The sequence below is a fragment of the Sceloporus undulatus genome, chromosome 1, assembly GCF_019175285.1.
Source record: "Sceloporus undulatus isolate JIND9_A2432 ecotype Alabama chromosome 1, SceUnd_v1.1, whole genome shotgun sequence".
NCBI classification, from domain to species: Eukaryota; Metazoa; Chordata; class Lepidosauria; order Squamata; family Phrynosomatidae; genus Sceloporus; species Sceloporus undulatus.
In genome coordinates, this window is record NC_056522.1 from 69,937,175 (window position 1) to 69,964,931 (window position 27,757).

At 38.2% G+C, this 27,757-nt stretch overlaps 1 protein-coding gene across 9 annotated transcripts in view; it reads left to right on the forward strand.

Moving 5' to 3' along the window:
• The window catches only part of SIPA1L2 (signal induced proliferation associated 1 like 2), a 125,355-nt gene that overhangs the window by 55,533 nt on the left and 42,065 nt on the right, over window positions 1–27,757 (forward strand). For 6 of the 9 annotated variants that reach the window (XM_042449893.1, XM_042449838.1, XM_042449901.1 and 3 more), the window contains exons 4-10: window positions 973–1,161; window positions 5,104–5,278; window positions 6,146–6,249; window positions 9,444–9,521; window positions 14,307–14,464; window positions 16,645–17,221; window positions 22,144–22,418. In XM_042449893.1, coding sequence (XP_042305827.1) covers window positions 973–1,161; window positions 5,104–5,278; window positions 6,146–6,249; window positions 9,444–9,521; window positions 14,307–14,464; window positions 16,645–17,221; window positions 22,144–22,418 — 1,556 coding nt within the window. The remainder of the gene's footprint in view (window positions 1–972; window positions 1,162–5,103; window positions 5,279–6,145; window positions 6,250–9,443; window positions 9,522–14,306; window positions 14,465–16,644; window positions 17,222–22,143; window positions 22,419–27,757) is intronic. The other 3 variants (XM_042449874.1, XM_042449884.1, XM_042449908.1) reach the window with 1 other exon arrangement.

Below are 27,757 nucleotides of genomic sequence, written 5' to 3' on the forward strand. Positions count from 1 at the left end.
ACTTAGCTTTTCTTTGGACATGTCCTACACTTTTCTTGAATGTCCTACATTTCAGGCTGCCTTGTCCTCCTTTGAGGTGAGTACATCTCGTGACCCTGAGTTAACTTTGCTTTGTCCTCACACCCACTGGTGCCTCTCAGCCAGGCAGAGGATCCTCCTCCTGCCACTCCAGGGGGTCATTAGCCTACCCACCTCTTAGTCCCCATATGCTCCAGGCTGTTGAATTCTGGGAAATGTAGTTTGTTGCAGCACCGGAACTTTTCCTCCCACTTTCCCTCTTTTTTCTCTTCGGTGGCTGTTCCACTGTGGAAGGGGCAGTGATTTTGTGACTCGACCATGCAAATGTGTTCAAAACAGTACTCACACTGCCATCTGAATGTATTTGAAATGCGGTATGCTCACTGGCGATAATGTGAGACAGTGCGGATCTTTTGTGACAACTTGGAAAAATTCCTTGGGTTCATTTGCACTGGGTTAAGTGGTCTTTTGGTGCCCCCCTCTCGCAAAGTGCACAGAGTACATTTGGCACCAGTGTGAATGCCAAGGTTTCACACTGGTTTCATACTGTTAGTGTGAATGCCCCCTTATCCACATATCCCAGAAGTTTGCTGATATCATTTGTACCGTTTATGTAAGACATAGGGATGGGGAAATAGTGGTCATCCAGATGTTGATGTATGACTGTTCCCAACATCTCTTGTCATTGGTCATGCTTGCTGGGGCAGAAGTGAGTTGGAGATGTAATAGCATCTGTAATGTCACAGGTTTCCTGCTCCTGGTTTAATTTTTTTTTCTGGGAAGGAACAATGTGGTTATAACTGATTTTATTTAATTATTTTTAAATGTGCTTGTATTTAGTTTAATTTTGAGGTTTGTTTTAAACTTTTACCAAATATCTCAATAAACTGAGTGCGAGTGAGTTTCCTTGTTACTTACTGAAGACTAAAGTTAAAACTACTACTCTCACTTTAGCTTACAACACTGAGAGGAGCCATATTAGAAGATGCCATTCCATCTACTTCTAGACATGGCACAGCAAGGGGTTTACCTCTTAAAGAAGTACTGGAATATGTAATACCAGAATTGAGCATCCAGTGCCTAAGGCAAGCTTCCAACTCACCCAAAGTTTCTGAACAGCTGCTTAAACTAGATGAACAGGGGGTAGGTATTGCCATTTTCCCCTTATTTTGTATGCCAATATATTTTAAGATGTTGCTTTCATAAATACACCCAGATCTCTGATCTGACATATCTGTGGAACTGAAGATTTTCCACAAAGTTGCATATGATGTGAAAATGAGATTTCCCAAGAACGTTAACAAAAATATGTCTTTTTGTAGATTTGTATTGCACTGTGAGGATTTTATGCCTTAGTAAGCTGTTTCAGGTCAACATTGGTGAATTGTAGATTGCATAAAAGGAAAAAAAAAACACCAGCTTCCCAGTCTTTCACCTTTTCAGATTTTCCTTTTCTCATTATAATTAGCACATCTTATTCACAACAGTAATCTTGCTAGCAATGTAGAACATTTGATGGCTCAGAGAGCTGAAATTGTAATTGAGGCTATCTAACAAGTTAACACTGCATGAACAATTAAATGAACATACTTTAAATTCGGAGTGAATTACGGTGAGATTTTCTGGTTTGGTAAAGCAAATCTGGTTTTCTGCACTGTTAAGAGATATATTTACTTATCTAAAATAAAGGCATGCATAGTATATAGATATATAGGTGAGGAAAGATATGTGTTTAGATTTGTTACAAGTCAAATAATTATCATATGTGTATGTCACCCTATTTTTCCAAGAGTCTTAGGGAAATATTTATAGGGCTGTGTCAATTTATCTTAACAGCAATTTATCCTGACACATAGGATTCATGGGTCAGCCAGCTTTTGAAATTCATGGTTGTAATCTCCTCAGTTTTAGGATGACTCAGTGAAGGCCCAGATCCAATTCCTACTTCCAACTAGAGTAAACCCATTGAATGAATCAATTGCTGGATGCTTAATCAACATTTATGTTAATCCCATTGATTCAAGGGATATTTTGTAGTTAGGAGTAGCAGTTGGATTTAGACCTAAGTATTTTTCAGCATATGTGATTATGAGTCCTGTGTATAGGTAAGCCAACATCATAATAATAATAGTAATAATAATAGGATTTATTTATATGCCACCCAATCACTGGGAATCCGGGCAGCTTACAACAGAGGGGATAATAGACGGTTCCCTGCCCTCAGGCTTACAGTCTAAAAGACACGACACAAAAGGAGAAGGGAATGGTGAGGGGGGGGGGGGGAAAGGGATCAGGTCCAGCATTCTTCTCTCCCTCTGAGGCCTGGACCAAGGCAGATAGACTGGAGGGAGGGCTCTTCTTCTTCAACATAGAGGCAAAACAGACTGCCCCAAAAGGGTGGGTTGGGGCAGCCCTGGAGCTGCTCGTCCTGGAGCACACTCCATGACCCCAATCTGGATCCACTGCTATTTGGGCCAGTAAAGAGCCACCGTAGGCAGCCCCTAAGCAACACCAGGACAGCTTCAAGCTCCTCTAGGGGCATGCAGCGTCAAAAGGCCACATCCCCAGAGTGGTTTGAAGCTGCCTCCATCTGAATGATGGGGCACCTTCTGGGTGTCTTGGGGACACGTGGTGTCAAAATGCCATGCCTCAAGCTGCCTGGAAGCTGACTTTTTCAGGCCATCTGTTTGGCCCCATAATTAGCTGTTTAAACCAAGACTGTTGTTTTCTGTCAGCTTTAGGAGCTAGAGATATAGGAAATACACTTGTCCCTCCATATTCGCTACGGTTAGGGGCACAAGACCCCCGTGGATATGGAATAACCACAGATAACAAAACATCATGTTTTTACCTTAGAGGACACCTCTCTAGGAATCTCTAGGTCCTCCAGTGCAACTCTGTGGTCAACATCCAACAGACACTGGCTATAGAACTGCACTGGAGGAGCTACAAATGCCTAGTTGAGTATTCCCTCTAGGAATCTCTAGGTCTTTTAGTGCAACTTTTAGTTAAAGTTGACCATAGAGTTTTACTGTATTCCTAGAGAGAACATATTAAATCCGTGAATAATCAAATCCACAAATATTAAATCCGCAAATATGGAGGAATGAGTGTATAAATGATATATGAACTTCAGGAGTTGTCCAGTCCTGATATTGCTTAGTTATGAATAAAGCTGAAGAGGGAGAAAGATATAACAAGGAAATAATCATTGATTACTATTTTTTTAGTAGTAGTAAATGCAAGTTACAGATGCTTGAACCTCTCATGACAGTCACAAATAAGAATGAGTTTGGGATAGAGGAAACAGGCCAAGAAAGCACAGGCTGAGCCAGTTCAGTTTTGGCCCTGGTCCTCACCTGTGTCAGTCGACGAGTCATAGTGGGGATGGGTGGGTGTTTACTTACTAGTCTCTGCACCGACTTGAGACAAGCTCTCCTTACCTTGCTGTGCCATCACTCATACTGAGATGTCCCATGTCACTGCATCTGATGCAGAAACGGAGCACCTGGCTGCACTTGCATGACCAGGTGCCCCGTTTCCACATCTGACAAGGTGATGAAGGGCTTCTGAATACGAATGATGGCATGGCAAGGTAAGGAGCATGGCAGGCCATGTAAGCAGCTGGAGTTTAGCAAACCAGGGGTCAAATTGCCCCAGGTAACACTTGTTTGTCCTGGGTTAGACAATGTTGGAGCCACCAGATCTGCATCTCGTCTGACAAGATCAGACCCAATCCTGGCCCTGGAGTTTTGGCCTGTGTCATCTGAACTGGACAATGCAAGGCCAGGGAAACATGGGCCTTATGGCCCATGAGAACAACCCCATTGGAAACAAAACAAAATTACTATTTTTGTGGAGGGTGCTGGAAACTTTTATAAACATATTTCCTAATATACTTCATGTGATTGTGTAGGTAGAGAATGGATGGTATTGTTGCAAAGATAGATCTGATGCAACTCATCACACTTCACGTAGCTAAAGTTTACAGTGGAATATTTAGGACAATATTCCTAAAGTAAGAGTGATTTGTATAGTAATTGTTGTACATTCAGGAGCTTTCTAAGGAGACAGGTGAAGGTGAGCTTCTCTTTTTGGGATCAGAGTGATAGTTTGGTTTCAGTGTTTGGAGGCTTGTATGGGTGCATTTTACATTGTTGTGTATGCTGACGTATTTTAAAACATGAGTTTGTAGTGGGGTAAATATTATGCTAATATAAGCTATCCCATTTTTCGTCTTGGTATTATGAGCATTACTTCAGTGTACAATTGTGTATTACATCTGATCTCAGTAATAATAAATAAATAAATAAATAAAAGCTTTATTTCTAACCCGCCTTTCCAGAGATCAAGGTGGGTTACAGTGGTGGATTTTACAATCCAATAACACACAAATTACAATAAAAACATTGATCACAAAATCACAAGTACACAGTATAAAAATAACAATAAGAATTCCAAGCTAGCAGGATGTAATATCAATGTAACAACAGTTATGACAACGGTAATACTCTCAGTATGCATTCAACATGTCAAATTCCACCCTGAGAAAATGAGGATAATATGAGAAATTATGCTGTATCCCTTGAACAGTCAAAAAGTAAAGCTTCATTAATATTTTTTTAGATTAAATCATAAGTAAGTAATATACTGAATAATAATAGATTTCTTTAGAACGTGGTGTCCTGACCATTGGCTTTACTGGCGAGGACCCATGGTTAGTCAAAACATCAGGTTTACCACAAACAAGAAAAGAGTAATAGTTTTCAGATGCGGAAATTCACCATCATAAATTAATGTAGATCACAAAGTTTAAATGCTTGAATCATAATTTCATCTGCATGTTTTCAAGGTAGTGCACAAATAATAATTTCACTGTAGTTCATCAAAAGTACATGACTTTGGAGCCATCCAGTATTCTGCTTTATATTTTAATATTTGAGGTATTCCTGAAGTGCTGTTTTGTAGCTTCTAAAATAAATCTACACTGTCATATTTGCAAACTGTATCTCTAAAAGGCTTATAAAATCAAAGACCTTTTTGTGGGCAGGGTATCTCTTGTTAACTTGTTTTTCCTAATTGTAGTTGAGTTTTCAGCACAAGATTGGGATTCTGTATTGCAAAGCAGGCCAAAGCACAGAGGAAGAGATGTATAACAATGAAACGGCAGGACCTGCTTTTGAAGAATTCCTTGATCTTCTTGGTCAGAGAGTACGGCTGAAAGGCTTCAATAAATATCGAGCACAACTAGATAATAAAAGTAAGTTTCAGTAATACATTTCAATAAAACCAGAAGCAACAGTGTAATACTGTTTTGAGAAAGTGCCTTCTGTAAGTGCAGATTCTTTTTTTAAAATAAACGCACGCACATACACACACACACTTTTGTGTCTGTGTTTAAGGCTTATGCTATAACTACTGATGCAAAGAAATGACTTAATACTAAGATATCATGTTATTAATCGAAATGATAGACAGGGAACTGGGAAGAGCTGTTCGTTCCCTAGTTATGTTGTCTCCTTATACAAAGTGAAGCTACTGAGGCAAGGTTTATATTGCATTCCTTTCTTCCTTTCCAGAGGTAAAGACTTCCTCTTACTGGCACAATCATTTCAGAGCTGAGCTGAAGAAACACTGGCCCAAGGGCGACAACTTCCTCAGACTCATTTCATACAGCCTTCAGTATTTTTCTGGCTTTTCAGGTGCTGCTGCAGACTCAGTTGTGCTCTTAATTCTTGTCTAAGCATCACTTCCTCTTTGCTTTGTGTGCAAGGTGCGAGGATAGCAACGAAGTGAAAAAGAAATGTGGAATAAGTTCAGTGCTTTAAACTTTGCTCCCTTTGGCTCTGCTCTCCAGTAGCTTCCCTTTGTATAATTACAGGTCTGCATGACCTCTAAAAAGAAAAAAGAGTTTCCACTTCTGTTCTAGAAAGTTAGAATGCAACTTCTGTTTTGGCTAGAGAAAAATCACGGTAGGATGTGTAGGTGGAGGGAACAATTTGGAATCAGTATTATAACTTCTCAAATGGTGTAAGAGGAGAGAGTGTGGTTTTTTTTGGGGGGGGAAGCAGTTATATTCATGATTCAGTGTCTATATTCACTCATTCACTTTGAAATTCATTTTCAGCTGATTCAACTGGAACTCATTCCCTTTATACTACATACAAAGATTATGAAATAATGTTTCATGTCTCAACTATGCTTCCATATATGCCCAGTAATAGACAGCAGGTATGTCCCCTTAAATCACATTTTTGGAATCATGTACAGCTTTTTTGCTGAGAAGGTAGAACTTGCCTGTTAAGTTTTTCTCCTTTTCTTTTTCTTCTTGAGCAGTCTGAAAACTAAGATGCTTAGGTTTCATAATTTATTTGTGTTCTGACTCAGAGTAATTTATTTATTTATTATAAATATTTGTGGCTTACCATTCAATTTTTAAAAATGTTAAAGGAAAGTATTTTTAAGTGTATGTGTTAAGAGAAGAAATTATTTTATGTTCCTTTTATTCAGTATTATTATTCAGTGTTCCATTGTTCAGTACTGTTACTCAAATAACTGTGCTAAAAACTTTTTTCTGAAATAAACTGAATGTATCCTCCTAAATTCGTAGTGATGTACATTTTAGTATACAAATATGTGTGATTGCATTTTTTATGTGGTTTTATACTAATTGTTCACCATGTTGCTTGTCTCTTATACAAATAGGAAATATCACGTTATGCAGAAATATAATTCCTGTAATATCTGAAAATGTACATTGTATTATATTTCATTATATCTAATACATTAAGGGTGGCTAAAAATGACACAGCATTTCAGATTTTATAGCACATTTGGGGTTGCAATCCTGAATGACTGAAGTTGATGGGTTTTTGCCTTTGGCTTCAGTGGGATTAAATGTATCAAGGTTTGTGTAAGGTTAACTCTGTCTTTGCCTGTGCTGGTTGATATAGATGAAACCTTGAAGCTCTGCAGGTGCTCCAGTAATGGCCAAGGTTTTGGTATAGGCAAGGAGCTGCTGGATTGGGAATTTAAAATAACAAGCTGGTACTGTGCAACATACAGTATTCCCTGATCTGTTAATTTAATATGTGTAAATAAAAGAGCCATTCACAAATGAGATTACTGCTTAGTGTGATATTCTGCATGTTACTGTAAGTATATCAAAAAAGAAATATTCCTGGTTCCTTGCATATCTGTTCATGAACTAATAATTTCTGTATACTTAAAGACTCATTGGAACAGTTTAAAGTCTAGTTTCTTTTTGGTGGCGAGTTTGAGATCTTGAAAAATGGGACCTTTGTAGCCATGTTAGGATAATCTTGTTTACACCCATAATGATAAGGTTAGAGAACTTACAGTTCTGCAGATTGAAAAGGGTTATCTTAGTAACCATGTGAAATTTAACACTTATGTAATGATATGCAAATCAGGTATCTTACAAGTAGGTAAACGTACAGTAATTAGTTACTAAAGCAAAATTTACCAATGTTTTTGGTTTTTATTATTTCTCTTACTTTTTGTACTCCTCTAGTGTACAATGTGAAGTTGAAGGCTTTCATGGCAGGCATCCATAGTTTTTTTGTGGGTTTTTCGGGCTATGTGGCCATGTTCTAGAAGAGTTTCTTCCTGACGTTTCACCAGTATCTGTGGCTGGCAAAAAGTTGGCTTTTCCACCCCACCGCAGATGAAAGCTGGCTTTCGGGCGCTCCAGCAGCATGCTTTATGTAAATGTCCCACCACTAGATCGCCCGGAAGCTGGCCTACGTGTGGGCAGCCAGGTGACGTCAGAGTGTGCGGTATCAAAATGCCATGCTCTGAAGCCATCCAGACAGCAGCACAAAGGGGTGGGTTGTTTCACCCCCAAAGAGAGTACAAAGATATGAGCATTTGAAAAATAGTATGCACTACTCTCCAATGGGAAAATATTGTCACACCACAATGCAGTGCAAGAAATACATCTGCTAATCTTATGGCACTTTGAACCATTTTGACCTATTGTGATATAAATGAGAAGACATTTCATCATTCATATGAACATAATTGAATTTCACACTGCACAAGTAAAATAGGTGTTCATGCCAGGATCCAATGCAGATCCCAAAGGTGAAGAAAATAATGAATTGCCATTTAGAAAGCTGTTGTCAAACTGCTTATGGCATAATTATGCATTCATTTTAAAGGATTTCATTTCTTTATGTAGCACAAAATGCAGAATATGGTGAACTAATAGAATAGTTGAGAAACAGTAATCTATCTGTGGATGGTTTAAGTTCTTAATTTTCAAAGGTAATAGAAAATACTTCTATAAAGCATATTCTTAAATAAAGGTGATTTCTAATACTTTCATTTGACAGGCAATGGCAATAAGTAATAGCCTTACTTGATGTTGAATGTTGTTTGTCTTTGTGTAGCTTTGCCTAATCCATGAGCATAGGAAATAGCTTTTTGCCTTGATCTATTTCTTCCAGAATTGTATATTGTCTGTCATCCTCACTGTTGTGTTTGCTTAGCCACTCATACTACTGTTCCATTTTCTTCCCTTCCTCTGTATCTTTTCCCAAATATTCTCTAGAGAAACTAAAGCCTGTTCTTGGTTTATCCTCAAAATATTCCAACTTTAATTCCATTATTTTCCCAGTAACAATCACACCCTTCCACAATGTTTTAGTAAACACTCATCAGTCTTCGTACCTTGGACAGTCTTGGCATATTTAGCAGTAATATCACAGTATGTTCCATTACTTTCTTTTGATAAAAAATAATGTGGAAGTCTTCCATATTCAAGGAATACTGAAATCTGAATGCCCACCACATTATTTTGTTATGATATTGGACTATAGTGGTATTTGCACAGCACAAACACTTCTCCATAAGATGTGATAAGCACACTCAACCAGCATTTAGCCAACCTTAATGTGTAGAAGAAATAGGTAATGAATGTTTAATTTTTATTTCTGTTGCTACCAGGTTGCCAAGATATGTAATGTAGAATGTACCCACTGAAGAATTCTTGACCCACTGAATTCAGATAAAATACTGACCCTTTATCTCTGAAACAGACAGGAGGCTGAGATCAGCACCACAGATGAAGTTGCTGATGTCCTCAAGGAACAGCCTTGCCTGACCTGTGATACAGAAATTCTGCTTTGCATATAGGGCTTGTTTCATTATGCCCACTTGCTAAACTGTGAGGCCTTCAAATCCTAGTTTGAAATGCCTTCTAAATCCCAGGCCTGTTGCACTCAAGTTATGTTGTGAATTGGTTTATATATTCATTCTGCTTGATATGATCTCTGACCAAGGTATGTAGCCAGTTACTATGAAAATTTTCTCTAGTAAGCAAGGCGCTGAGAATTTCTTAGCATCCAGTTACCTGTGAGCCAGAAATAGGCCACACCAGAATTGTCTGTTGCTTTTTCCAGGAAATAACTACGCCCTGCTTGGTCACTGATCAGGACATCCCTCTAGTTTTAGAGCCAGCAGGAGATCCAAACATGAAGGTAATTTTTTCACTTTGGCTGCAATATAGGGTGGGGAGCCTTCACTCAGTGTTCTGATCAGAACAGAGGAAGCTGCTCACTCTGGTGTGGCCACTACCACCTCCTTGTATTGGCTTTCCTTACAAACCATAAGTTAAAAGGCTTTCCCTGTTGAACCTTTACCCTTACAAGCACCCTTTCCAGATCATTTCCTTGTTAAGATTTTCCTTCACGCTTCTGCCATTTGCTTTTGTTGCTTTTGGTCAGATCTGATTAATTCAAATCTATACAACTCTGTTTTTAATGCATTTATTAACACATAAATATATTTTTCTTAATATATAAAATTCACTACAATTTCAGTATTTCAGTTTGCTCAGTTTTAACCAGGTCTGATTGAAATATGTAGCATCTTTATGTGTAAAATATTAAGTTATACTTCAAGCTGTTAATGAAACTACTTATTTTACAGCTGTATTAAAATAAGTTTAAAGGTTTCATTGTGATGTCTGCTCATACCCCCCCCCATTTAATTGAATGAAGAAAGATGATTTATACTGTATAAAAAGTTAACCTTGTTGATTTAGCTTGAACAAGTGATGGACTATTACAGAAAAATATGCTTCTGGAATGGTCAGTTTGCCCTAGGCAGCCCAGAGCTGTTATTAAATAAATTAATAAAAATACATACCCTTGGGTCCCAAAAGGGACTGGCTAGGTGAATGATCCCAATTGCATTGAGTTCATGCTAGTAGTATATTTTATTGTTGATTTTCATTGACAAGGAGCAAATTTAAAGAGCAGCACTCATGAGATCTAGAACAGTTCTTTAAAAATAAGGAGACTGCTTTTCTGATTTTCCATTAACTGAAAACTCTTTCCTGGCAAGTTAAAAGCTAATCTTACATTTTAATATACAGTACCATACCAACCAAACAGATATCTGTATTTATTTATTTGAAAATAAATTCTATAATAATAAGTGAAACTTTCTTCCAAATAAATGAGAATTAGGATTGATGTGAAATCCTGACATCCTAGAGTGGTGCTGTTAGTATTCTACTGTCTTCCTGTGTACGTAATTTCAGGGGAGGCATTAGTATAGTGTAGTAGTCGTAGTGGCTGCTCAGAGTATGTTAGAAAGGCAATTGATTCAACCAGTCATATTTGGAATCGGGAAAGGAAATGAAAGAAAAATTAAGAGGAGCTTTGAAAACAAGCAAGGGTATAAAACAGAAGGACTGTGGTCTAAAATGAAATAATCAGTTTTATCAATTTTCACTTATGTTTTCTATTACTTCTTCTGCATTCAATTTATATGCCATTTTATAATCTTACCAAAATCACTGTCTTCCATATTACAATACATCAACAATTTAACTATCCTTTTCTATTCCTTGCACCTTTACGTCCCTCTTTATGACCACTGGTTTATTTTCCTAATGTTGTGCTGACCTTTATGATACTGCTTATAGTGGTAGTGTGTTGTGTTAAAGTTTTGAAAATATTAGCGGTGTCTTGGACTTCATCCGGTTTGGTAAGATTTTAAAGAACGAATGAATACATGTCAGATGTAATGAACATGCTTCCCATGTTGATTACAAAATTAAAATTCATTTCAAGTACTATTAATACCCCTATAAAATGTACTATAGACAACATGTATATTTTTCCTCCAGAGGTAATAACAATTGGGTAAAAGTGATATTTTGGACTGCACTTTCCGAGTGATACCTGTGATTCAGTTTAGCATCCTACCAATAATCTGACGTTTTACAAAGATGATAATTAGATTGACAAAACATTTTAGTTTTACATTGTGTTTTTCCTTATTTAAATATTAATGGAGAGTTGCAGTATACTTTAAAAATGTATACACCACCCTTCAGTAAAAGTTTCATTGCAGTTTACAAAAAATACACTTTAATCATAACCATACTAAGGAAGAATGTATAGAGTTCAGATTTGTCCATCGGATTGACAAACTGGAACACTACACGATAATATATCTGTATTTCTTTTTTTGCTGGAACACGAGCCATTTGATGCTGAGCACACTTGGTGTTTGGGGCTTCTGTGTGGGAATATTGGAATCAGCTTTAGATTGTGTGTCTGTTTAACCCATTATTGTCAACACTTACAGTATCAGCTTCAGTTCTCAGTGGTTTCAGGCTCAATTATTTTCTAACCCTACATGGAGTTACCATGCACTGAATCTGAATCCTTAAGATTCGTGATGCCACACACATGCTCTTAAATGTGTGCTATGGTCCTTCATTCTCACAGTCGGCGCTGTTCCTATGCTGCTGATCTGTGGTTCTGTGTAAGACATATCCCTTCCATTTGATTACATTTTATGTGGCTGTAATCACATTTGGCTTCAGTTTTCTGTTTGCTACTGGAAAGTGGGGACATAATCTTCATCTTTTTTATTCAGACTGCTTAGAAACTTTAGAGCTTGAAATTTTCATTCCTTGTTTCTCTTTTATGATTATTGCCTCTGTCAGTGGTAGAGGAGTTTGTTCAATGTAGTGGAAAAAGCTACTTGCCTGTAAATCTCAGACTTCATGTTTCTTCTTCTTCTTCTTTTTTGGATAAAGAATACACAAGTATAGCTCATAGTTTGAGGGATTAAATATTAATCCAGTTTATTGGAAAAAATGTCTGTAAGAGAGATATTTATATGTAATCAGAATGAGAGCTAGCATGGTATAGTAGGTGGAGTATTGGACTAGTACTATAGGAGATCAGGGTTCGAATCCCTGCATAGCCATGAAAACCCACTGGGTAACCTTGAGCAAGTCACATTCTTTCACAAGTTTAGAGAAAGGCAATGAGAAACTGCCTGTGAATAAATAATGCAAGGAAAGCCCTTTTGTAGGGTGGCCATTAGTTAGCGTTGACTCAAAAGTGTACATAGTAGAAATGACAACCCCAATCAAGCACCATCCCCAGAATTCAGTGCAGTTCTGTCAGAGTCCACTGATACCCCAGCGTGTAATAGCAAAGGTGTAAGTGGAGAGTATCACTTCAGAGTGAGCTGTTTTCTCCATAGAAGTCACTTTTAGGTAAGACATCTCCATAAATCTAGTCAGAAATGTTGGATAACAAGGCCAAAATTTAACATTAAACTGATCAAGATAGGGGGGGATAGTGATAACATTTTGCACTGAGATGCATCCCAATTAGAATATCAATCTTTTGTTTTCCCTCCTCCCCAGAATTTACATAAAGGCTCCACAGAATATTTTAGCAGGTTGATCTGTAACCAAAGGTTCTATATCACCCTCTGAAACTGACAGAATAGTTTTGGTGTCTTAAATCGCACTTAAATTTGGAGATAACATATGGCAGAGTGGTGTGTTTGTTCTCTTTTCTAACACTGCCATGCTTTATCTGGTACTCTGGTATTTTTGTATCTTCATATGAACTTAACATGTTTTGTCCTCTAGCTGTTCTTTGCAAACATACTGTATAATCAGTATACGAAACTTTGCTAAATTTGGCAAAACATACTGACAGTAACCTCACTTCCATTAAAGTCAATGACTTCAACCTACTCACACTCATAAATTCACTTTATAGACTAATATAGCTAGGTCTTTGAAAATTACTAGAATTATTGTATGTAACTGCAAAATAATTTCATCTACTAGGTTATAACATCATGGGTTGCTGAGTTTCACTCTGTGGCTGTAGTTAGCTATGTACAGTAGTTGTATATACACAGCTGTTTTATGTACACAGCTATTTTTCTTCCCTCCTCTGTTTAAATCTTTTGACCATCTCATCTTGTAATTCATCAAAAGTTAAGTACTATAAAATTCAATTAAAATTGTTCAATACACAACATGGGTTCAGTCTCTAGCTTTCCAGCGGTGTAATCCTGACAGCCCAAACTACTGCAATAATAATAATAATAAACATTATTGAAGTATGTTCAGAAGTTTGCAGAGCAGTCTCAAGTTAATGAAGCTAATTAATATCATAAGAGATGGGCTTTTCTTCAGTAGTCTTTCCCCCCAGAGCCACTCTGCTTTTAAAAGAGCTTCTGATTTAGTGCAGTAGACCCCTGCAGTGAAAACGTTTCAGGAAAATATCTGTGGAAGTCCTGAATTGTGACATCATTTTCCACAACATTACTGCTTTCAAATTATTATAAAAATGGTAAAAAACTGTCACCTTTTAAACTAAATTTGTTGTCACAAGTTAGTATTGCTACTGATAGATTATGTAGTCCCGTGGTAATACAGAATATCTCTTCTTATAATCAACAGTGCTTACCATGTACATTCTTCCATAGTATATAGGTTTGCATCGATTTATTTTGGGCAGTTTTCAAAGGTCTGCATGGGAGATTCTGCAAACCATTTCAGATCACCTTTCTATCACAAATATTGCCTCAGACCTATTACCCAAAATTGCTACTTCCAAAGCTTTGTGTGTGAGTGCCTGCTCATATTCTGCAATAGTGTTGAGCACTGCAGCTAGTAGGGGTTGGATGGGAAGACTCCTATTATAGACACTGAAATGTGCATATGCTCAGTGATGTTTGGATCCTGTTTTTTGATTGCTGTATCAAAAGTAATTGAAATGAAAATAGTTCTGAAATGTAATGTGTGCCTTCTGTAACAGCTATATTCAGCTCTGTCTCCTATAGCTGTGATATTTTACATAGGCATCATGACTAAGCAATGTAGAACGTATCTTACTTCACTGCTAGTTTTGCAGTAGTTATTTTTTTTTCCTACTGGGAGTAAAGGAACTGAAATTATAATTAACAATTTAATTTTTTTTAACATTTAGCTTCTAAGGAAAAGACATATAGGAAATGACATTGTTACTATTGTCTTCCAAGAACCCGGAGCACTTCCTTTTACTCCAAAAAATATCCGTTCTCATTTTCAACATGTGTTTGTCATTGTTAAAGTCCACAACCCTTGTACTGAAAATGTATGCTATAGGTAAGTACTAGTTAATTGCTGATTTCCTTTACTTGTTGGTTTTATTTTAAAATGGCAGTAGTTCTGTTCTTTTTTGTTTGTTTTAAAATTTGTTTTACTATTTTCCATGTGATTGTGCTACTCACAAAGTTTTAATTTTAGCAAAATTGAAGAAATTTCTTAGATTACTAATTAAGAATATTTTTGTACAGTACAGCACTTGTATAAGTTAGTAAGCTTTTTAGCACAGAGCCTTGTATTATTAGTAGTACAGTGCGCCCGTGTCATACACAGCTTTGAACATATGCTGAAAGCCATAGGGACTAATGCTCGAGCATAGGCAGTATTTGCTTTGCGTGGGGGAGTCCGGAACGGATCCCCTGTGTGAAGCAAGGGTGCACTGTACTATATATATTCATGTATAAGTCTTAAAATCTTAGTAAAAGAATTGACCTCAAAGACCTGCGTTGACTTATCCATGGGTCAATGCAGGTACTATAATTAGCTATTATTTAAAAGGGGCCATCCCCTGGTGAAAGAAAAGAGCATAATCTGTCCTGGAGCACTGATCTACCTCTATACTAATGTCTGCTGGAATTTTGTATGTTCTTTGACATTGTTTTCCTTTGCTTCATCCTTTACATCCTTTGTTACATGACTAAGTTTTACCCTCAACTTATCCATGGGTCATATCAGAATCCATAATTTTGGCCGCAATATCTGCCCTTGACTTATATATGAGGGCAATTTATAGTCGAGTATATATGGTAAGTGAAAACAAGCGATCTCACAGACTAATTAGGAGCCAGTCCTTATTTCTGCTTCACTATAGACATATATAAGCTGTCCTTCAGACAGTAAGAGATAAGAGAGATTAGTGGGGCATTTAGCTCACAGAAAATCAAAAGCTTGCTTTCAGTTCATACTATCAATTAGGAAATTACAATGTGAAGTAGGCCCCATAATGGCATTGAATTGGCATACCGTATATACTCAAGTTGAGAAATGTATGCCCAAAAATTGACCCTAAAATTTTGGGTAGACTTACATAAGGGTCAGTACATTAGTAGTACTGAGAAAGGTCCTAAAGCAAGCAAGCCTGATGCCCCATCTCCTTTGAACACCAATTCCTTGCCCCTCCAGTGTGTTTGCAAGCCTTTGCTTCTTATTGGAAAAACTCCCCATTTAAAAACACCTGCTTCTCTCTTTAGTCCATTTTGCAAGCCCTGGCTTCCTATGGGGAAAAAACTCCCCATTTAAATCCACTTGCTTCTTTCTCTAGTATGTTTTGCAAGCCCTGACTTCCTACGAAAAAAATCTCTCAATTTAAATCCACTTGCTTCTATCTCTGGTCCATTTTGCAAGCCCTGGCTTCCTATGAAAAAAAAATCTCCATTTAAAGCCACTTACTTCTCTCTCTGATCCCTTTTGCAAGCCCTGGCTTCCTGTGGGGAAAAAAACCTCTCCATTTAAATCCACCTGCTTCTCCCTCTGGTCCCTTTTGCAAGTCCTGGCTTCCTATCAAAATAACTCTCCATTTAAATCCACTTGATTCTCTCTCTGGTCCATTTTGCAAGACTTGGCTTCCTATAAAAAAACCTCTCCCTTTTGAAACCATCTCTCCAGTCCCTTTTGCAAGACCTTGCTTCCTATGGAAAAAACTGTTCATTTAAAACCACTTGCTTCTGGCTCCAGTCTATTTTGCAAGACTTTGCTTCCTGTGGAAACAACTCTTCATTTAAATCCACTTTCTTCCTTTCTCAATCCGATGTTAAAGCCTCTCCTTCTGCACCTGGGAATCGGTTGGGAGAGGTCCAGAGAAGGAGAGACGGAAGTGGTATTTCCCCCTTTCCATCCTTCCTTATAGCCCCCTAAGTTTTACCCTTGACTTATCCAGGATTTTGGTCCTGAAGCCTTCCCTTGACTTATACATGAGGTCGACTTGTACATGAGTATATACGGTATACATCCTGAGCATACAGCATTACAAAAAGAATTATTAACTTCCTGCTAGTGCGTATACTCAGTGAATGCCTCCAGTGTTGAAGATTCCGAAGCGGATCATTATCCAAGATTTAATTGTTCTCATTGTATTCATGCACATGTGTATAAATGTATGTAAGTATAAATAGATAATGTTAAATTAGAACATTTTAATTCTACAAAAATAATTTCTCTGACATCTCCTCTTTACTTTCTAGTGTTGGTGTTTCAAGATCAAAAGATGTACCACCATTTGGGCCACCAATCCCCAAAGGAGTGACTTTCCCTAAATCAGCTGTTTTTCGGGACTTCCTTTTGGCCAAAGTAATTAATGCAGAAAATGCTGCACACAAATCTGAAAAATTTCGAGCCATGGCAACTAGAACACGCCAAGAGTACTTGAAAGACCTTGCAGAAAACTTTGTTACTACAGCTACAGTAGACACTTCAGTTAAATTTAGTTTTATTACACTGGGAGCAAAGAAGAAAGAAAGGGTGAAACCCAGAAAGGATGCCCACTTATTCAGTGTTGGAGCAGTGATATGGAATGTGATAGCACGAGACTTTGGTCAGTCTCTTGACATTGAATGTCTCCTTGGTATCTCAAATGAGTTTATTGTGTTGATTGAAAAGGAATCAAAAAATGTTGTGTTTAACTGCTCCTGCAGAGATGTTATTGGATGGACATCAGGATTAATGAGTGTAAAAGTTTTTTATGAAAGAGGAGAATGTATTCTTCTGTCTGCATTTGATAACTGCACCTGTGACATCAAAGAAATTGTACAAAGGCTAGAAGTAAGTATGTTTTCTTTTAGTGCTTTCACTGTTTTTTATTATGTGCCATCAAGCCAGCTTTGATGCATGACAACCATAAGAACGCCAGTCAGAAGCTACTCAATAATATTTGTCATCAATATCACTGCAAAGGCCTTACAAACTAAGGGCCATGGCTTGATTAACTGAATCACTCCCTCTGTAATGCAGTCTTCCTCTTTCCCTACTGCTTTAACTTTTACCAAACGTTAGTGTTTTCCACTGATTCCAGGGATGCTATCATTGAGAGTTCCTGCATGGCAGGAGGTTGGACTCAATGGCCTTTGTGGTCCCTTGCAACTCTGTGATTCTATGATTCTGTGTCATCTCATGTTATGCCCAAAATATGATTCCATCAGTCTAGCAAAACGTCATACTTGATCTGTTCTTTGACCCGTTTATTTATCTTTTCAGTGATGCTTAGTATCTGTAGAACTCTGCTCTCCACTTCGCATTTCAAATGAGTTCATTTTTTTCTCTCTGTCAACTTTCATAATTGCCCAGCTCTTCCCATGGAAAAAAACTCCCCATTTAGCAACACTTGCTTCTCTTTCCAGTCCGATCTACAAGTCTTCTCTTCCCAGGGAAAAAACTTCCCATTGATCCAGTGCCTATTCCTCCTCTCCCCCAAGCAACTTTCCCAGACCCCAGTTACCTCCAGAGAGGTTAGGGAGGAGGAGGAATGGGCACGTGCCTATTTCTCCTCCTCTCCAGGGACCTTTCCCACCTTCCAGCTGTCTCTCAGAGACAGCTGGGGGTCAAGAGAAGGGAAAAGGGAATAGGAGCAACTGGCGTGTGCCTGTCGCCCCTCCCTCCTGGACCTTCCCCAGCTTTTAGCTGTCTCTCAGAGACAGCTGGAGGCAAGGAAAAGGGTGGGAGGAGAAGTCCCGCGCCAGAAGTCCCACCCCCGGCACCGGGTGCTACCCGGGGCCAAAAAAATGTTTGGTTTGGGCACATGGCCCCCAAAAGGTTCACCAGTACTGGTATAGTGTAATAGCTGGCATTCTGCATTGCAGTTAGATTTTTAACCTAGAGTTACAGATCCATAACTGTCTCACATTCAGGAAGGCTGCATAGTATTAGTGTAAGAGTACATAAGTGCCCCTCCAAGCCATCTTAACAGCCAGCAGCTGCATTAAATGAAGGAGGTTTGTGCAGCTTCTATTTGGAATACAAGGGTGATGAGGTTTCCAGTCCCCTCCCACCATCGAGCAAGACTGCAGTGGTCATAAGCAGGACCACTGTCTCAGATCTTCAGTGCAGCCTTGTTCACTTGTTGGAGGGGGTTGAAATGTCATCCCAGCACTTTACAGACCATCTTCTCCTGGTGAAGCTGCTAGCTATTGAGATGGGCTAGTGGGATGGGTTGGGCCAGAAGATGTTACTTAGCAGTGTATATATAACTAAATAGCAAATGTAAAATACAATATGAGCCCCATATCCAGTGGACTGGTGTCCATGGTTTCACTTATGTGCATTTGAAAAAAAAAGTTCTCTTTAGGAATTTTCTAGGTCCTCTTGTTAAATTCTGTGGTATGGTTCCGCCAAAGGTTGACCATAGAATCATCTTGAAGAACCTAGAGATTCCTGAAGAGGTATTCTCTCCTTGCATTTCTGGGTCTTCAGAGCATGCCTCTAACAGAAGTTGTTCAATTCAATAAGATTCTCCACTATCCAGGGGTTTGCATTTCCATGTTAGGTCCAGGAATGTATCCACAGCATGGGGGGGTTGTACTGTACTGGCAATTGTTGAAATATTGGTAGATAACTATAAATATTTTTAAAATTCTTGAATCTGCTTTTAACGTTCAGAGAGCAATAAAATATAGTAGTATTACTGACATGAACACAATAAATATGTGATAGCATTTTCCATCTTAAAGAAATGAGTGCATGATTGGTGATCATTATATGGACGTGAATTGTACAAATGTTTTTGTCTTTTGTGGTAAAATTTAAGGAGAATGAATGATAGGGTAGGTTCACTACCTAGTTGTCTCAAAACAACCTAATGATGTAAAACTCTGCTGCCCCGATTCTTCAAAGAGTGCTTCATATTTAAGATAGATATGTCCTTCTAAATTTCTTGGCTCAGGGTTTTGTGCTCTGTGCCCTTTCTCTTTTTAATCTCCCCTTTATATCTTGGCAAGCTTTACCAAGAATTGGAGATGTTAGAAAGTATGAGTACACATTTTGTGGGGCAAAATATCCACTGAGTTGACATTCATGTGAAATAAAATATATAGCATCTTACCATCATAACATAGTCAATACCTGCAGTCCTGAGGGAATGATGGCTTTATGATGTATTTCAGTGGAAACAGAAATAAGAGTAATAAACACATTGTTGCTTTGGGTTTAAATTCCTGCTTCCAGAATTCAAAAAAGGATTATTTTTAAAGTGTTACGTAAGTAATACTCCTAACACTGGTTTCATTCTATTAAGAACTTCTATAAATAATTTATGGTTCAGTTAGAAGTGATTTGTTTGCTGTACTTTTTTGTGGCCTGTGAAGAGGAATACCCACCCAAAGTGGCATATAAAGGATAATTAAAAGTATAAAGCGAGTTTAAAATACAAATAAAACAAATTGGTTTCTGGTTGAAGTTATAAAATTTATAGTACTTTCAAAAAAGGTTTTGTCTTGAGGGAAGAACTTACAGGAATCTGATTAACTAGAACTGTTCATTGCATTAGGATTCTTTAAGTGTGTTAAGTCATTTAAATGTACAGTCTGACCCATTCAAATGAGTCAAGTTACAATAATTTAACAGTGTTGTGCTAATGAAGAAAAATCTTCTGTACCTGCAAGGACTTACCATATATATTCGACTATAAGTCAACCTCATGTACAAGTCGAGGGCAAGTTTTGGGCCAGAATTATGGATTTTGATATGACCCGTGGATAAGTTGAGAGTAAATCTTAGGGGCATGTAACAAAGTATTTAAAGGATGAAGCAATGGAAAACAATGCCAAAGAACATACAAAATTACAGCAGACATAACTGTTTGTTCACACACTAAAGTCTGGATGGATAAGAGAACAGAGGTAGATCCTTGCTTCCAGGACGGATAACACTCTTGCTTTTCAACAGGGGATAATTCCTGTTTTTAATAAGAGTTAAAGTATAATGCTTACATTGACCTGTGAATAAGTCGACTAAGGTTTTTTGGGTCAATTTTTTACTTAAATTTCTAAACTTATACATGAGTACTGTATATACAATAAATAAATGAGTATTTTACCTGTTGTTTTGAAATAAAGTGGGACTGCTAAATTTTCAGCAAACACAACTGACCTTGCATGGTTACAGTCATTAGTAAGAGAAATGTACTGTAATAAAAATTGGACATAAGACAGATGGCACGGACATCAAATGTCAGAAACTGGTGAAAAGCGTTTTTATCCAAAATCTCGATTCAGCTATAAATTACAAAAAGACAGCTATTTTGTTAATCTGAGTTTTATATTAATATGGATGATTTGCAGAGTTCAAAAACGCTTCATCACTCATCCAGTGCAGTGCAAAACTCATCCAGTGCAGAGGTGCAAAGGTCTAGGCCTTATTTTAAGTAACAAATGTGTTTTATTTGCAATAATACAATTAATATAGTTCTTAAATTGTGAATCAAATTAAATTTAACACATTAATTTTAATTTTAAAAACAAAACAAAAAAAGATGCTACTCTCCATCACTTTCAAAACTAAGAGTGTGGCTCCTGGCTTCCCTGCAGTTGCTGCCCCCCTGGCCTAGAAAACAGTGGAAACCTATGTGGGAAGGATGCTTTCTGTCTATCTAAAACAGAAAAATGAAAATTTAGTGTGGAGGGGGATTTATGGGGATTTTTTTTTCCAGAATGGTAAGTACTAGTGAAAGCAGCATGTGAAAATAATAGTACTGCTGCTAAAAAAATTAGTTTGAAGATTAAAATTCTTAAATATTGTTGAAAGAATTGACACTCTTTTGGGATGGATTATTCAGAGCAAGTTAGGGCTGGATATAGAAAAAAGTGTTTCCAGATATCGCAGAATACAGAACATCTTCAAGTATGGTATGTACGTACATTCTAGGAATATGACTAGTCATATCATAGCTGAAACAAGTTAGAAAGTCTTTGATACAAACCAATCTGTGGACATGTTTAGGGTGTAACTTGTGACAAGATTCTGTTACAATTTTTCACATTACAGTGGGCCCTCCACATTTCCTGGGGTTATGCTGCATAACCCCCATGAAAGTAGAAAAACCAAATTTAAAAAAAAAAACTTTTTGTTTTTTACCTGAGAGAATAACTCTCTAGACAAATATAGGATTGGAGTCTGAGATTATGGTAGCTTGTTGTGCCAACATAATGCTTGATTATATTTATAGGTGTTTTGATAAAAGTAAGGCATTGGTATCTCTGAGAGCCAATATAGTGTAGTGATTTGAGTGTAGTTATGGTTTTACTATGACTCTGGAGATCAGGGCTAAATCTGCATTGAAACACATGGTGTGACATAGCAAGTCATACTCTTTCAGCATCTGAGGAAGGCAGTGCCAAATCTTGCCAAGAAAACTCTTTAGGGTCCCCATGTTTTGGAAACAATTTGAAGGCATACAATGACAACACATTGGTACCTCTAAATGTGATAAGTTTACCAAGCAATACATTTGTGTTTACTATGTTATAGATTTTCATGGTGATAAAGGAGGAAAATATATATTTACTAAGAAATGTAAATATTTCTATCCCTGCCTCTCAAATTTCCATTTAAAACAATGTTTTTAGTGTTTTTTAATTATTATTATTATTATTATTATTATTATTATTATTATTATTATTATTTGCATTCTTCTCATGGCATACATTTTTGGAACTCTTAAATGCTGTGGTCTCACTAATCTGATACTCTTTTAGATAGTAACCAGAGGATGTGAAACAACAGAAATGACTCTGAGGAGAAACGGCTTGGGACAGCTTGGATTCCATGTTAACTTTGAAGGGATTGTGGCGGATGTGGAGCCATTTGGTTTTGCATGGAAGGCAGGCCTACGCCAAGGTAGTCGCCTAGTGGAGATCTGCAAAGTAGCTGTAGCAACTTTGACTCATGAACAAATGATTGATCTGCTGCGTACCTCTGTGACAGTGAAGGTGGTTATTATACAGCCTCATGAAGATGGATCACCTAGAAGGTAAGAATCCACAGTGGTTGGTGTGTGAGATGTGCTTTTACTGCTATATTTCTCCTGCCCTTTTAACAGATTGCTTTTTTTTTTTTTTTGGAAGGTGGGTATTATACCTGTTATTTGGTGTGGGTGAAGTCAAGGTAAAGCAGTTTGAAGCACTAGTTTGTAATACATAAAACACTGGGTCTTCTAGTTGATTTTAATGGAGGATGGATTGAAAGAAGTTTGAAGAATCATGAAACAGCTCTCTGCAACCAGTAGTATAGTTATCTAGTAAGGATTTCAGGAAGGAATCATCCCGTGCTTTCTACAAGTGTGTTGATGACTAAAAAGGCTAATCAGAGATAAACAAGTCAGGTTGCAGAAAGCACAGCAGAAAGTCTCTTTGGGTGATGTTTCTGGGTTGTGGTTCTTCCTGCGTTGTCGTTTCTATTCGAGACCCGTTCTGTGTGAGCTTTCAAAAAAGGCTGCAGCATCGTGGATAGTGAGCCTCCATGCCTCCCGATGCGAGGCCAGGGCGGACCATTGTTGGTGATCAATTTGGCCGAGCCTAAGATGTTGTTTCAGGGAGTCATAGAATCATAGAATCGTAGAGTTGGAAGAGACCACAAGGGCCATCCAGTCCAACCCCCCTGCCATGCAGGAACTCTCAATCAAAACATCCCTGACAGATGGCCATCCAGCCTCTGCTTAAAGACCTCCAAAGAAGGAGACTCCACCACACTCCGAGGGAGTGTGTTCCACTGTCGAACAGCCTTTACTGTCAGGAAGTTCCTCCTAATGTTGAAGTGGAATCTCTTTTCCTGCAGCTTGCATCCATTGCTCCTGGTCCTGTTCTCTGGAGCAGCAGAAAACAAGCTTGTTCCCTCCTCAATATGACATACCTTCAAATATTTAAACAGGGCTATCATATCACCTCTTAACCTTCTTTTCTCCAGGCTAAACATCCCCAACTCCCTAAGTCACTGGGACATGGTTTCCAGACCCTTCACCATTTTTGTCGCCCTCCTTTGGACACGCTCCAGTTTCTCAATGTCCTTTTTGAATTGTGGTGCCCAGAACTGGACACAATATTCCAGGTGGGACCTGACCAAAGTGGCACTATTATTTCTCTTGATTTAGACACTATACTTTTATTGATGCAGCCTAAAATTGCATTGGCCTTTTTAGCTGCCGCATGACAATGTTGACTCATGTTCAATTTGTGGTCTACTTGGACTCCCAGATCCCTTTCACGTGTAGTCTCGTTCAGCCAGGTGTCACCCATCCTATATCTGTGCATTTCATTTTTCTGCCCTAAATGCAGTACCTTCCGTGTTGAATTTCATTTTGTTAGCTTTGGCCCAGCTTTCTAGTCTATTCAGGTCATTTTGAATTTTGATCCTGTCCTCTGAGGTATTAGCTGTTCCTCCTAATTTGGAGTCATCTGCAAATTTGGTAAGTATGCTCCCAATTCTGTTAACCAGGTCATTGATAAAGATGTTGAATAACACTGGCCCCAGGACACAGTCCTGCGGGGCCCCACTGGTCACTTCTCTCCAGGATGAAAAGGAGCCATTGTTGAGCACCCTTTGGGTTCGGCCAGTTAACCAATTACAAATCCATGTAAGAGTTACCTTTTCTAACCTACATTTTACAAGCTTGTTTGCAAGAATGTCATGGGAAACCTTGTCAAAGGCCTTACTGAAATCAAGATATACTATATCCACAGCATTCCCTTCATCTACCAAGCTGGTAATTTTATGAAAGAAAGAGATCAGTTTGTCTGGCATGACTTAATAATAATAATAATAATAATAATAATAATAATAATAATAATAATATTTATTTGTATACCGCCCTCTGGCAAACCAATCCGGGCGGTTAACAACAGTAAAATATAAAATATGACAATTAAAAACACTTTATCCCTCCCTCCCTTAAGACAGTATTAAACAGTATAACATATTAAAAACACAATATCAAGCATAAAAACAGCAGTTAAAACTAAAAACCCTGATATCCCTCTGTTGATCCTCAACCATCACTAAGATGGGGCCACGGGAGGAATGAGGGAATCTGGGAACCTGGGCCGGGATGGTTAATCTGGAAAGGCCTGCCGGAAGAGATCCGTCTTGACCGCTTTTTTAAAGCTGTCTAATGATGTTATCTGACGGATCTCATCCGGCAGGTCGTTCCAGAGTTTGGGGGCGACAGCAGAGAATGCCCTCTGGGAGGTTGCTGCAAGCCTAGATTTTAGAGGCTGCAGCAAGTTCCTCCCAGAGGACCAGAGAGCGCGGGGAGGATTGTACGGGAGGAGGTGGTCCCTAAGATAGCTTGGACCCAAGCCATTTAGGACTTGTTTCTCTGAAACCCATGTTGACTTTTTGTAATTATGGCATTGCCTTCTAGATGTTCACAGACTCTCTATTTAATGATCTGCTCCAGAATCTTTCCTGGTATTGATGTCAGACTAACTGGACGATAATTGTTGGGATCCTCTTTTTTCCCCTTTTTGAAGATGGGGACAACGTTTGCCCTCCTCCAGTCTGCTGGGATTTCTCCTGTTTTCCTGGAGTTTTCAAATATGATTGCCAATGGCTCCGATATTACATTTGCCAGTTCCTTTAGTACCCTTGGATGTAGTTCATCTGGTCCTGGAGACTTAAATTCGTTTAGATTAACAAGATATTCCTGTACTATCTCTTTGCTTATTCTGTGCTGAAATTCCCCTATTCTGTCCTCTGCTCCATTATGCTCAGGTTGAGCACCCTTTTCCTTTTCTGAGAACACGGAGGCCAAGAAGGTGTTGAGTAATTCTGCCTTTTCTTTGTCTTCTGTTAGCTTTTTGCCATCTTTTCCACACAGTGGCCCTACCATTTCCTCCTTCTTCCTTTTGCTGCGGACATATCAAAAAAAAAGCCCTTTTTATTGTTCTTAACCTCTCTAGCAAGCCTGAGTTCATTCTGCGCTTTAGCTTTTCTGACTTTACCCCTACACATGCCTGCTATTTCTTTAAATTCCTTTTTTTGTAATTTTCCATTTTTTCCATTTCTTATACATGTTCCGTTTCAAACTTAAATCAGTTGAAAATTCCTTAGTCATCCATCCTGGTTTCTTGAAACACTTCCCACTTTTCTTTCTCACTGGAACTGTTTGAAATTGTGACTTCAGTATCTCCCTTTTGAGAAACTCCCATCCATCCTGAACTCCCTTCTCTTTTAGTATTTCTGACCACAGGATCACCCTCAATATTTCTCTAAGTTTACTGAAATCTGCTCTCCTAAAGTCCAGAATGCGTGTCTGATTATGCCTGGCTTCTCCTTTCCACTGTATAACAAACCTCAGGAGAATATGCTCACTTGCACCTAATGATCTCACCACTTGCACCACATTAACCAAGTCATCCTTGTTGGTTAGGATCAGATCTAAAATAGCTGCCCCCCTTGTTGCCTCTTCCACCTTTTGGACAATGAAAAAGTCTTCGAGGCAAGTGAGGAATTTGCTAGACCTTGAGGATTTTGCTATTATGCCACATTTACTTTGTTGTACTAGGAGTTCGAGATCATCTTGCTTATTTCCCATGCTCTGTGCATTAGTGTAGAGTCATCACAGACCAGCTGTCTGCCTCCTGTGTATGTGAAATGACCTCCTTCTTGTATTTCTTCTTTGGAGCGCCCGCCTTACACTGACCCGTGGTGAGTTTACTGTAGAATACTATTTTTGGGAAGCGATGATCCTTCATTCTAGAAACATGTCCTCACCAGTGCAGCTGCGTCCTCAATAGCATGGCCTCAATGCTAGTGATCCCTGCCTGCTCAAGGACAGTTATATTTGTCACATAGTCAGTCCAGTGTATATTTAGAATTGTGCCTAAACATCGCTGATGAAAGCGTTCAAGGAGTCTGCAACTGTAGCAAAACAAGATATTAGGCACTGCAGAGCTGCTTCCATATGGGCAACGAGGGCAGCATCGTCAGCAAAAATCAGCTCATGGACTAGATAGTTAGAGTCTTAGTGCGAGCCCTCAGGCGGCTTAAGTTAAACAGGCTACTATCAGTACAGTAGCGTATATAAATGCCATCTTCTTTGAGATCTGCTGTAGCCCTTTGGAGCATCATGCTGAAGAAGATTGTGAATAGAGTTGGAGCAAAAACACAACCTTGTTTCACACCATAAGTTCTTAGAAAGGGCTCCGAGAGACGTCGCCATATTTGACTTGACCTTGCTGGCCTTCATGTAGCAGGATAATCATTTTGAGGAATTGGGGGGGGGGCATCCTAGTCGTTCCAGGATCTGCCACAGACCTTTTCTACTCACAGTGTCGAAGGCTTTGGTGAGGTCGACAAATGTTACATAGAGTCCTTTGTTCTGCTCTCTACATTTCTCTTGCAGTTGTCTAAGGGCAAATACCATATCTGTAGTGCTCCTATTAGCTCTAAAGCCACATTGGCTTTCAGGGAGAAGTTCTTCTGAAATAGCAGGAACTAATCTGTTCAGGAGTATCCTTGCAAGGTTTTTTCCAGCGATGGAGAGCAGTGTTATACCTCGATAATTTGAGCATATACAGGTCTAGTATATACAGTAGTTTATGGCTATATCCTTTGTATTCCCTCCTTCATTTTTTCCCTTCATTTTAACTTTCTTCCTTTCTTTGGATACATATTTTTAAAATCCAAGATTTTTTTTTAATTCTTCCAAATTTTTTGATTACTAATAATTTCATCATATTGAGCTGTTTGAAAATAAAAGTTAATGATACACTTTAACTACTGGGAAAAAACCCTGATCTGATAGAAATCCAGAGGCTTCTTGATATGACTAATTGCTAATAAAACATGACTGCTATTATTGTACATTCATTTTACGACAGCCATATTTATGTTCATTTCACAAAACCCTTTATTTACTTATAATGATTGCCCAGGTGAACAACAAGTACAATTCCTGGCAATTCAGTTGTTTTCCAGTTCATTTCCATTGTCATTAAGCAACATAGATTTAATCAGAACTTCATGCTAGCCAAATATTTTTTGGATACCCCCAAAGAGATTTTATAGGTGAAAAATACTAACAGATCCAGTGCAATACAGGAACTGTAGCTTGAATCATGTACATGCCTACTTAAATCTAACCAACATCGAGTTCAGTGGGGCTTGTATCTAAATGAGTGAGTTCCTAAGCTAGTGAGTGGATTGTTTCTAAGTAAGTATATATTGCTGCCTTAGTTGTTAGTGAACTGATACACTTTATATTTTTCATCAAAATGTGATATAAATATTTTAATCAAAGCAAATACCTTTGCATTGATACAAAATTTTAATTGACCTTTCCTGTAAAAAAATTTAAAAAGATAATACATAATT